Source organism: Myotis myotis, unplaced genomic scaffold (assembly GCF_014108235.1).
Source record: "Myotis myotis isolate mMyoMyo1 unplaced genomic scaffold, mMyoMyo1.p scaffold_m19_p_7, whole genome shotgun sequence".
Taxonomy (NCBI): Eukaryota; Metazoa; Chordata; class Mammalia; order Chiroptera; family Vespertilionidae; genus Myotis; species Myotis myotis.
This window is the reverse complement of record NW_023416379.1, coordinates 3,390,563-3,402,276: the sequence shown is the minus strand read 5'-3', so window position 1 is coordinate 3,402,276 and position 11,714 is coordinate 3,390,563. Positions and strand designations below refer to the sequence as shown.

At 45.6% G+C, this 11,714-nt stretch overlaps 1 protein-coding gene across 5 annotated transcripts in view; it reads left to right on the top strand.

Annotated features, from left to right (window-relative positions):
- Positions 1-231: 231 nt before the first annotated feature.
- The window catches only part of MAP3K4 (mitogen-activated protein kinase kinase kinase 4), a 78,006-nt gene continuing 66,523 nt past the window's right edge, over positions 232-11,714 (top strand). For 2 of the 5 annotated variants that reach the window (XM_036316110.1, XM_036316108.1), the window contains exon 1: positions 233-505. In XM_036316110.1, coding sequence (XP_036172003.1) covers positions 366-505 — 140 coding nt within the window. In that variant the 5' untranslated portion in view covers positions 233-365. Of the gene's footprint in view, positions 506-11,714 lie in introns of all 5 variants that reach the window. The other 3 variants (XM_036316111.1, XM_036316109.1, XM_036316107.1) reach the window with 2 other exon arrangements.

Below are 11,714 nucleotides of genomic sequence, written 5' to 3'. Positions count from 1 at the left end.
GTGAACCCAGGCGAACTGCCGCGACCCCGCCGCGCCCGAGGCCCCTCCCTTCGCCCCGCCCCTTCTGTCCCCCCGCCGACCTCCCAGCCCGCGAGCCCCGCCCCCTCCGACCTCCCAGCCCAGGAGCCCCGCCCCCCGGCCTCCCGCCCCGCCCCCCGGCCTCCCGCCCCGCCCGCCCGCCCCGCCGCCCGCGGAGGCTTGTCCCTCGCCGCCCGCCGTACGCGCCGCGGGCCAGTCGCCGTTCCCAAGATGGCGGCGGCGCGAGCGGCCCCCGCGGCGGGCTGAGCGGAGGCGGAGCCGGCCCTCCCGCACCCCAGGGCTCCGGCCCCCCCGCCCGCCACGGCCATGCGGGGCTCCGCGCACGGATGAGAGAAGCCGCCGCCGCCGCCGCGCTGGTGCCCCCGCCCGCCTGCGCCGTCAGCCCCGCCGCCGCCATGGAGGAGCCGCCGCCGCCGGAACCCGAGCCCGACCCCGAGCCCGACCCCGAGAGCCGCCGCGCGGCGAGGTGAGTTCGGCCGCCGCCCCGGCGCCGGTCGGAGGCCGAGGGGGCGTGGGACCCCGCTTGCCCCCGGGCGGAGGTCAGCGTCCCGGCGCCGGGCCGGGCCGAGGGGCGGGGTGCAGCCCGGCACCCGGTCGGCGCTGCAGGGACCCCCTCGGCGCCCGCGGCGGCCCTGCCTGCGGCTGTCCTGCGGGTGCGGAGCGTGGCGGGCCCCGCGCTCCCCGGGACCTGCGCGAAAGCCTCGCATCGCGACCGAGCCCACGCCGCCTCCCCGCCCCTTTCCGAGGGGAGCGGGCGCCGTGCAGCAGGCGCGCCCTGGCGTTTCCCCGGGGCCCCTGCCCCCGGGACCCCCTGCCCCCGGGGACCCCCTGCCCCCCGGGACCCCCACCCGCCCCTCAGGCTCTGCAGCCGAGCGGCTGGGCTCCCCTGCCCCCCGGACCCCCAAGCCCTCGGGACCCCCACACCCACCCCTTGGGCTGCAGGCGAGCGGGTGGGTGTGGACCCCCGAGGGCTGCGCGGTCCCAGCACCCGCGCCCTGGCTCCCACGTGCGCGGACAGTCGGGTTGATTGTCTGAAACTTCGCTGCCGCAGGAGCCTCCGGGACGGAGTCGGGGCACCCAGAGTCCCGGCTGCGCTCTGCTCCGTGCGCACGCCGCTCGCGAACTTTGGGTCGTTGTTTGTTGTTTTTCGGATCGGGACCTGGAACCCACCATCCCTAGGGCCCCCGCTCCCAGGCCGGTGCTGGTGCGTGGAGACGCCCCGGCGGCCCCGGCGGTCCCGGCGGCCCGGGCGCGCGTGCAGAGGCCGCCGCTCCGCTCCCGGCCCGCGCTGCAGTCGCAGGGATCGGGCAGGTCGGGCCTTTCTCCTTTTCTGCTGAACGAACCTCCAACAAACTGTAGCTGTGCGCACAGCCGACGGCGGGGTCCCCTTCCTGCTGGCCGCGACCCAGTGGGCCCAGCAGGTTTTTGGGGTGCGGCGGGGTTCGTTTTCCCTGCAGCTCAGACCCCGCTGCGAGGTGGGTGGCTCTCGGGGACCGCTTTTCTGAAGAAAGGGGCCTGGGCTAATGTGACGTCACCGGCTCCTCTCCGGTACATCTCACAGTGGTGATTTGGGCAGAAAGTTCATTAAATACATTTGTTAGTGAATTCCGTCTTTGGACATTTTGACTTCTTTAAGTTTTTCTTTGAAAATAATAATGAATACTTACTAAATGCTTAAAATATGCCACGCTCTTTGCCTGACCCGTTTAACCCTTACAGCAACCCTGGGAAGGCCCCGCAGTTGTTTCTCGGTGCAGATGAGGAAGCTGAGGCACAGAGTTAGGGTCTGGTCCAGGGTTTCACAGCCAGGAGGGAACTCGGTCCTGGCTGCCCCTTCCGTGCCTTAGCCGCCGTGGACAAGTGTGATTCATTACCCCAACGGGCGGGCCAGGAGCTATAATTCTGAATAACCATTCGCTGGGATAAAATGGATGTGAACATTTGTAGGTAAAAGTAACAGGGACAGAGGGAAGTGCCGTAAGAATGACTGTTTCTGCAATGATAGAAAGAAGCCTTTGTCTTTCAGCCAGGTTTTTGTCTTTGTTATAATAAAAATAGGTCGTGATAATGGGCCTCATCCAACTTTAAGTGAACAGCAGTGTGCAGAACAAGAAGATCTTAGAAATATTGTTCTTAGCAACATTGCAGTTAATTATACAATCGCTAATCTGTGAAACAGATTACTGGACAAAGCTGTTTTCTTACACTCCCGCATTGTCCGCACCGCCTCCTCAGTACACGGAGCTGACCTCTGGCATGCTTGCTGTGTTCTCAGCACAGGATGCTTCAAAGGCTCTGCATCTGTCCATTTGAATGTCTTCTATTTACATTTTTTAAAAGGTCAACATGCATGATCAGAATGTGCTAGACGCCACATTTTAACACATTGGAGACTAATAATAGATGTTTGTGCTACCAAGTTAACTGGTTTTGGGATAGACCAGAATCAAGTTCCACCTGCAGTCTTCGTTCGTGCACTTTATGCCAGTGTGCCATCGACTAGGAAGGCCGTGCGAGTGCACAGCTTTGTGGAATGCAGGCCTGCACATGTTGGCCAATGTGCCACTGTAGCAGGTGCCAGCCCGGAACATCTGCTCCGTGCATGCTGACGCGCGAGTTACGCAATGACGGAGGAACACAGAGCAGGTTGAGAGGCGATAGGTGCTCTATTATAGTTTTCCTGCTTATTGTCACCCAGGGATACTTCTTGTCCTGATTTTTTCTCTCTTGTCCTTATGTTTGATAAAGATTGATTATAAGGATAGCCTGTTGCTCTTGTTGGTGATTAAACTTAGAAATAAACATTCCTTATAATTTCTTTTTCAAGCTTCTGGGTCAGTCGTGGGAGATCTGAGAGTGCAAGGACAGCTGTTTGTGATTTCTTGAATCTGCAAGTATCTTGGATATTAAGGCTGATGTAAGACTGCTCTATCTACTGTAACCTTCCGTTTAAAATGTTGGTTAAAAATAGCTTCATTGTTCTCATTTATTGACCTTGTAAAGTACATGTTCCATGGAATTAAATAACTTTTTTTTAAGCCAATGACTTTATTATTTACTTGATATAATACGGTTCTTGTAAGTTCATTTGAAAATCCTGGGTTTTCACTGCTGGAAAATGTATTTGAATAACCCATCACTCCCGGATGATTTGATCGCTCTTTCAGTTTGAATGTCCCCTCTGAGCCTGCTTGTTTCAGTGTTGACACGACGTCACCTGTTCTCATCAGTGAAGCCCACTGTACGGTGCAGCTATGGAATCTCCTGGCCTCTCAGTGATGGGCGAGGCTTGGGACCATTGCAAGGGCAGATACCAATTGGGGGGCGGGGGAGGGGGGGCTTTAGGCAGAGAAGCTGTGAGCATGAAGCAGCAGGAACAGGAGATCCAGTGATGGTAGGAGCCCCTCATGTTCTGAAATGGGGACAACTTGTCTCTCAAGAAGGACTTTGTGGTTCCCTTCAGTTGTCATGTTAGAAGTTGCTTCTACTTCCTTCACCTGTGTTCTTCTGGTGTCTTGTAAATCTTGTTCTGAGCTCTACTGAAATATGGGGATATAAGGTCTTACTGCTTACTGGATACATTTGCCTTAATAACTTCCTGTTACTGAATTCCTCATTCTTCAGTGATTATGTTCTCATTCATAGCATTCTGTTGTTGCAGCCTTTTCACTTGACCAGGTGGTATGTTCTTTCAAAGACACTTTCACGGTGCCAATCAGTAGGTCATTGGAAATTGTTTCTTTAGCGAGAAAATTGAAGAGATGACAGAAAAGAAGTCTGGCCAGTGACTGCTGTAGGTCTTTATAACCTGGCATTTTCTTGGCAGCCTAAGGTAAGCAAGGTCCAGGTCCTGTGCTTCAGCTCCCACTCAGCTTTGTCCACACCTGGTGGGTCAGTGTGTTCCCTTGCCTGTAGAAAGCCAAAGTATAATTAAGAAATTGATTGATTAAGCATGACACCAGCAAGGGAATTAGTTGAATGATCTTTGTGACTAATGTTAACACATCAAGGAGGTTGGCTTGAAACCCTGTAAGATGCCCTTCTTCTAGGGCAGTGATGGCGAACCTATGACACGCGTGTCAGAGGTGACATGTGAACTCATTTTTTTGGTTGATTTTTCTTTGTTAAATGGCATTTAAATATATAAAATAAATATAAAAAATATAAGTCTTTGTTTTACTATGGTTGCAAATATCAAAAAATTCTGTATGTGACACGGCACCAGAGTTAAGTTAGGGTTTTTCAAAATGCTGACACGCCGAGCTCGAAAGGTTCGCCATCACTGTTCTAGGATGAGTGGCATATGGTAGTCTTACTCTAAGCTTTCATTTGTGTGTTGGTTTTTAATTTGTCACTAACTTCTCTCAATTAGTTGAGTTATAGCGTTCGTTTTTCATCTTCAGCCTTCCTTTAATTAGTTTATGACAACCTTTTCTTGCTTTACTTTGAGGTATGTTATATCCTTGTCCCTTAAAAACATTTAACAAATCCCAAGTGGTAGATTTTTACTAATGGTAAATCTCAGAGGATCACCTACTCTCTCCACCCTCCCATAGACCACCCCTGACCCTCCCTTCCCCACCACCAAAAAAAAATTTGGCAAAGTTTCTTACAAGGTGTGGCAAAGATGTCAGTGATTGGTGCTTTCATAAAATGGTTTTTTACTCTTGTGAATATCGTGTTCAAAAAAGATTATGACATATACTTCTGGATTTAAGTTATAAAATTAAAATTCAGAGTGACATTAGAAGTCTGTGCAGCTATTAAAAATTATGTTTTGCATTACTTTGAATTGTTACTAAAAGTGAAATTGTTGAAAATCCATCCTATATAATAAAAGCCTAATATGCGAAGTGTCTGGTCGTCCAGTCGTCCGGTCGGCCTTTCAACCAATCAAAGCATAATATGCTAATGATATGCTAAGGCCACTCAACTGCTCGCTGTGACATGCACTGACCTCCAGGGGGCTGACAGTTGACCGGTTGACCAGTCACTATGATGTGCACTGACCACCAGGGGGCAGGCACTCTGACTAGTAGGTTAGCTTGCTGCTGGGGTCCGGCCGATTGGGATTGAGATAGATGGGCTGGACACACCCTGGACCCCACCCCTCCCACGGTCCCTCCCTGGCTGGCCAACTTCCCGCATCCCTCCCTGGCCCCGATCGTGCACCAGTGGGGGCCCCTTAGCCTGGCCTGTGCCCTTTCACAATCCGGGACCCCTCAGGGGATGTTGACAGCCGGTTTTGGCCCGATCCCACAGGCAAGGCCGAGGGGCCCCACTGATGCACGAATTTGTGCACCGGGCCTCTAGTGTGTTACATAAGAAGTTGTTGCCAAATGTTAAATTAACTCAAATTTTCTTATTTTAAAATTCATTTTCTATGAACTATCTGAGCAGACTATATCCAGCTGGTTTTCTTAATTATTTAGTTCATCCTGGGTAACAATTTGTAGATTAGCCCTGGCTGGTGTGGCTCAGTTGGTTGGGCATCCTCCGGTGTACCAAATTGTTGGGGATTCTATTCCTGGTCAGGGCACATGCCCAGAAGGGGGTACAGGAGGCAGCTAAACTATGTTTTGCCCATATTGGTGATTCTCTTTCTCTCTCTCTCTCTTCACCTCTCCTTTTCTCTCTCTAAAAATCAATTCATCATCTTAAAAAAAAGGATTTGTAGAATAGAAACAACACATCAACAATAATAAAGGGCTTGCTTTATGGGTCTTTTATTTTAACAGCACTGTTATTTAGAATCATAACATACAACTTGTATGTTATGTTAACATGCTTTTCCCTTTTTAAGAGGCATATTTGAAACCGCTGTATTTTAAAAGGAACATTATTCCTCTAGAAAGTAGGTGTGGTAGGTACATTCTTATTTTCCACAGACCTTACTCATGTAATGGAGTACAATTTGTCTGTAGATATTTAGTCACTAGCAGCAAAGGCAAAATGACAATGAAACGTGGTTCAAAATTTGTTTTTGACTAAAAGGACATTCACTTGTCATATTTTGCAGACACCAGTAGAAGTATTGGCCTCATGATCATATGGATGCCAAGTGTTTAGAAGTAGAAGGGAAAGCTATTAAGAATATATCAGGCATTCTGTCCAAGTGTTTCATAAGTGGATCTCATTTCAGCATAATTTCAGAGGAAGTAGACCTGCTATGGAGAGAAGTGGATACTAAACTTGAAGGTGATCAGATTGGCTGGCTCAGTGGAGCTTTCTCTCCATGTGAGCAGGCTATTTGAGGATAATGCTGAACTGAAGAATGTTCTGAATAGGGCTTATTAGAGGACAGCTCTTGTAGGAATGTGAAATGTCAACCCTTTTAACCTTTCAGTGGAAATATTTTGGAAGAAAATTTATACATACATTATTTTCATTGTGCTATTAACAATTCTAAAGTCTTTTATGTAGGAACATAATAATGTAATGTAAATTGGTTTTCTCACAAAATATTTAGAATTAATTTTTTTGATGTCTAAGTATTTCTAATGCAAATAAAGAATTAAGTGCATACTAATGCAAGTCTTCTGGTTGGTAGGATGCTTAACATTCATTTAGTCAACTTTCCAGCCATTACTCATACATAACCTTACAAGAGTTTTAGAGCTGGCAGGGAACTTGGAGCTCATCTGGATCATCCCTTGTATTTCAGAGGTGGGAAAGCTGGCCTCGAGGCTGCAGCTTCCCCAAGGTCATGGCCGGGGATCCCGGCTCTTGCTTCCCTCTCCTGTATGTCACACTGTGCTCCCTTGTTAGGGTCCAAGGCCAATGAGCTCAGCAGCCACCTGACTCCCCAGCCCAGTGTCCGTTCAGGCCCACATGACCAACTGTGGAATATTGTATCTTCTGGATTAATTAGACTTACAGGACAGAACAGTGATGAAAGGTTCATTTTCAAAGGGAAAAGGGATCAAATCTCCTCCAAACTCACTGTACACAACTTTCCCCCCATAAAACTTTATTTCAAGTTCACAAAATAACGAGGAGCCAATGCTCAAAGCTCTTTAGATACCTTGTTGTTCTTTTCTGTGCTCAGTCTTTAGTGGAAGTGGGCAGTAAGATGGTAATTTCTGTTCTGTGGGAGTGAGATTGAAACTGTCTGCTTTGTAACCTACAGTAAGAAATATATTTTACAACAGTACATGTGTATGCTGCATAGCCAAAATAAAAATTTATGAAACGGTGCTTGACCTTGTAGTTATTGTCTGATACCCTCTGATTTTTCTTGTTCTGTTCTATGAAAATTTTTCATCACGATCCATTACATTTATTTAATTACCCGCAGATGGCTTGTTACTCTCATTTCAAAAGAATGGCTCTACAAAAAAAAAAGATGGTATTGTACTTTGTCCCTTGTCTCTGGAGATTAAGTCAGGAGAGCAGTCACCGTACTTATCCACTAAATGATCAAAGGCATTTTGAAGACAGTAGACAAGGCTAGAATCCGAGTATTTCGTCCTTGAAAATAGTATTACTTCCTGGAAACAAGAGTAAGTCTTGTCTTGGTTGCTTATCCATTAAACACAAGGATTGTAAAAATGAGTTTAAAATTTAGGATTAATTTTAGAGTAAAATTGTGGTTGGAGTATGAGTACCTTAGGTAATTTATTTATTTTTCTCTAAAACACTGATACATATTTAAAATTTTTTTCCATAGAGCAGTCCCAAAAAGAAAAAGGAACTCATTCCTCCCTGATGTGTGTGTGTGTGTGTGTGTGTGTGTGAGAGAGAGAGAGAGAGAGAGAGAGAGAGAGAGAGAGATTAACTGGTTTTGACTGATGGTGGGATTTTTGTTGCTTTCTGTATACTGTTCTGTTTCCCAACTCACTTACCTGAAGAAATAGGACCTTCAGAAGTAAATTGGGGAGAAATACTTCTGGAAACAATCAGAAACATTTGTCATGAAGCTTCAACCCCAAACTGAGGTTTTAAAGAGAAGCTCTTTTTACTTGGCTCTTTGAATATTTAGGTGTTATTTAGCAGAAAACCAAGGACCACGTGTGTATTGAGGAACGATTACTAAAAAGGGAGAATCATTAGCCTGACTGAGTACAGTGTAAGAACTCAGCCTTATTTGTACTGACTAGGCGTTGGTAGTGGCTCACTGCTTCATCCCCCATACCCATTCAGCCTCCTGTACTATGTATTCATTTTCTTTGCAGACGCTCTCATATGAAGTGCATACCATGTGTCAGGTAGTGCTAAGCCAAGACCATGGGGCTCCAGTGGTGGGTGAAATAGACATGGGCTCTGCCTATTGACCAGGCCCCTCTAAGAGCCTTGATTAGGCCCAGTGTTTTCTGAGTTGATCTCCATACCCTCAGATTTAGCTAGAATTAGGGGGAGGGGGTGTGTTTCAGTTAAAGTCACATTTGTAAAGAGACCACACTGCATTCCTACACAAACTTGCCGCTGACAGTGGCCAGCTTTGCGGCTGCTTTAAGCTTGAGACCGGCTGAACCCCTTGCCTGTTAGAACTTAGGAGTCTCCATTCACACTGAGCGTCCTCCCAGTGCCGAGCTTCTTGCCTGTGTGGATTGGTCTCAGGATGTCAACTGCCCTTACTTCTCTTTCCTATTAGAGTCATTCCACATGACACTTATCTTCTAAATATTTTCATGCTCAGGCAGGTGATAATTTTTATTATATATAAGCATAATGTAAAATTTCTACTTTCAGGGAATTTATAACCTAATTCAGGAGAAGAGAGAAGGTGATGGAGACTTCCTAATTCATGGTCTGGAGCAGAGATGGTGATAAATGTACATCTGCCATCTGTCTGTGTTGCCATCATTTACATGGTATAACCTGTTTTAAAATATGTGTTGTTGTCTTTTTAGAGAGAGGAAGGGAGAGGGAGATAGAAACATCAATGATAAGAAGTAATCATTGATCAACTGCCTCCTGCATGCCCCATACTGGGGGTCAAGCCTGCAACCTGGGCTTGTGCCCTGACCCGGAATCGAACCGGCGACGTCTTAGTTCCTGGGTCCACACTCAGCCACTGAGCCACACCAGCCAGGTAGCATAACATGCTTTATATAGTGGCTGCAGTGAACTTGTGAAATAGATGTGCATTTTTCAGAGGAAGAAAATGAGTCGTTAAGAGATGTATTAGTTCAGAATATCTGGAGCCAGGACTCGTTCGTGTTTGTTATACTTCACAGTCAGGTTCTTTATTCTGTATGCTCTCTCCTTAGGCATAAATGTGAAAGGAAGTGGTGAAGGACTTAAATCATAGTTTAGGCTGAGGTGGGCATGATATATTATCTGAACAAATTGTGAGCATTTGCCATGTTAGTAAAAATATTAAACATTTTTTCAAATGACTCCATCATATTTCATTTTATGGTTATACTATGAACCATTTAAGTCGTTACCAGTTTCTTACTATCCTAGATAGCACTGCAGTGAACCTCTGGGTACACAACTCCCTCTGTTCTTCTGGCCACTCCTGTAAAATCATTTCCTGAGCATAGAGTTTGAAAGGAGTTTGTTTAAACACTTCAAAGAATTTTAAATCTGGACTTGCCTTGGGGCTCTGGTTTAATTCATCCACTTCTAACCCTGAGGTGGTTATGTGGCCCAGTCTCATCTCCAAGGAACTTAGGACTTAGATGAGATTCATATCACAGCATATTAAGCTGATATCATTGAATTTTACCTATTAAACATTTCCTCCTGGAAGGATTGTACAAATAGGCCACAAATAGTGCTTACCTTACTAAATATTCTTTTTCTAGCTTTGAGTATTACATAAAGTCTTTGCTGATTTTGTAGGCCAGAAAGGGTTATCTTGTTTTAATTTGAATGTCTGGTTACAAGCATAGGTGGGACTGTTTTCATGGATAACTATCATAGCTAACATATGCTGTAAGCTATAAAAGAGCGTATAATACGGGTTTTATATATTTATACATCACTGTAAATCTTGTTATAGTAGCCATGCATACAGTAGGCAGTAAGTATCTATTGATGGAATTAATAGGAGTCGAGCCAATGAGTCATCACTGACATGACTGTAATAATTTCACTGGCTCTTGGCACCTCTTCCTTTGTGTTCTCTGTTTGCTTCTGTTTTCTCAGAATTACTGAACTAATGAGAGACAAAAGAGTGCCCTTTCTTTCAGGCTTTTTATACAAGATTTCTACTCCTTTTTGCAGTACTGGGGGCTGCATCGTACATACCTGATAAGAGCTTTCCTGTTGGAGCTGGTGTTTGAAGGAGAGTTCATATAGAACCTGCTTTAAGATCCCTGTTTCAAACCCTTGTTTTAATAGAAATAGGATTGCCTTCCTTTTCAGGACTTTTTGTTTGCTAATGCTTTTTCCTATTAATTTTTTTAGAATTTGAATAGTAGGTGATTAAAATGAATTACTTTGGTTATTCATAAATCTGTGCTATAAGTTTCCAAAATTTATTATTCACAATTTATTATTTCCGAGGTGAGATAGCCATTCTTAGTATTACGGTGCTAAAAGCTTGTTTACTAACCTTAAAGAATATAAATATTTGAATCCTGCACTAACAAAGACGTTGCATCTCTAGGATATCAGAAAGTACTCTCACTAGCCCTAGCCAAGCCAGAAAAATTTAGTGGCATTTGTTTGTGTTAATGATTTATTTTCCTCCTCAGCAGTAGAGATTATAGTAGAACTATGTGTAGTTTTTCTGACAAGCACATGAGGAACTGCCAAAAATGTTATTTATTTGGTCTTCTGGTACCTTCTATAGTTGAGAAGTATGTCATTTTTTATATATTTGGTTATTCAGGTGGCATCAGCTTTATCTGTTAAATCCTAAGTTTTAGATCTTTTCTATTCTTCCTTAAAAATTTGGTTCACAAAGAATTTTTGTGATCTTAATGTAAATTAGAAACTGGGACCCAGGGAGGTTAAATTGCTGCACAATAAATAGGTTGGATTCGACTATCTGTAAATATTTCAACCTTTAAACTGAGATGATGTTTACCTTTTTATATTAATCTGTTTTTAAACAAAAATTTACCTCTCCTTAATTCTCTAAAGAAACTGCTATATGATCCTATTGTAAAATAGTTTTAAAAAATTATAAGTCTGCCATTTAGTGGTATACAGTGAGCTGTTTTTGTTGATATTTGGAATAAACAAATATGGAACAGCTGTTTTCAGACATCGGACAGTTGGCCTGACATGACTGTCATCCCTGAGCCCAGGTAAGCGCACGAGGTGAGCGCTGTCATTGTCCTGGCTCTCTGCCAGCAAGTCTGTTCCGGACTCGGTGCAGGGAGAGGAGTTGCCGGCAGTCCAGAGTGGCCTTGCTGGATTGAGAGGGCAGATTGGAGTTCAGGGAGGCAGTTGGAGGTGGAGGGTAGAGTTTTGGAGATGAGAGAATGATGTAGAAAAAGCCAGAAATCTGTAGAAGGCCCCCATGAGTCTTTGAATACAGAATGCACTTGCATAGGATAGAAATTCCACAAGGTTCAACCAAGAGTCATTAGGGAGCTGAGTGCTTAAAGGTTTTCAGAGCTCACATGGGGCTGAGAGGCATTTGAGTTCCCAATGATCAGAGTGGAAAGTCTTGATTGTGTTGACAACTTGGGACATTCACTCTTTGGAAGGTTCACATCTGAGTAGTAGGGTGACACTATTACACGCGTGGAATTACCCTAACGAAGCTTGGA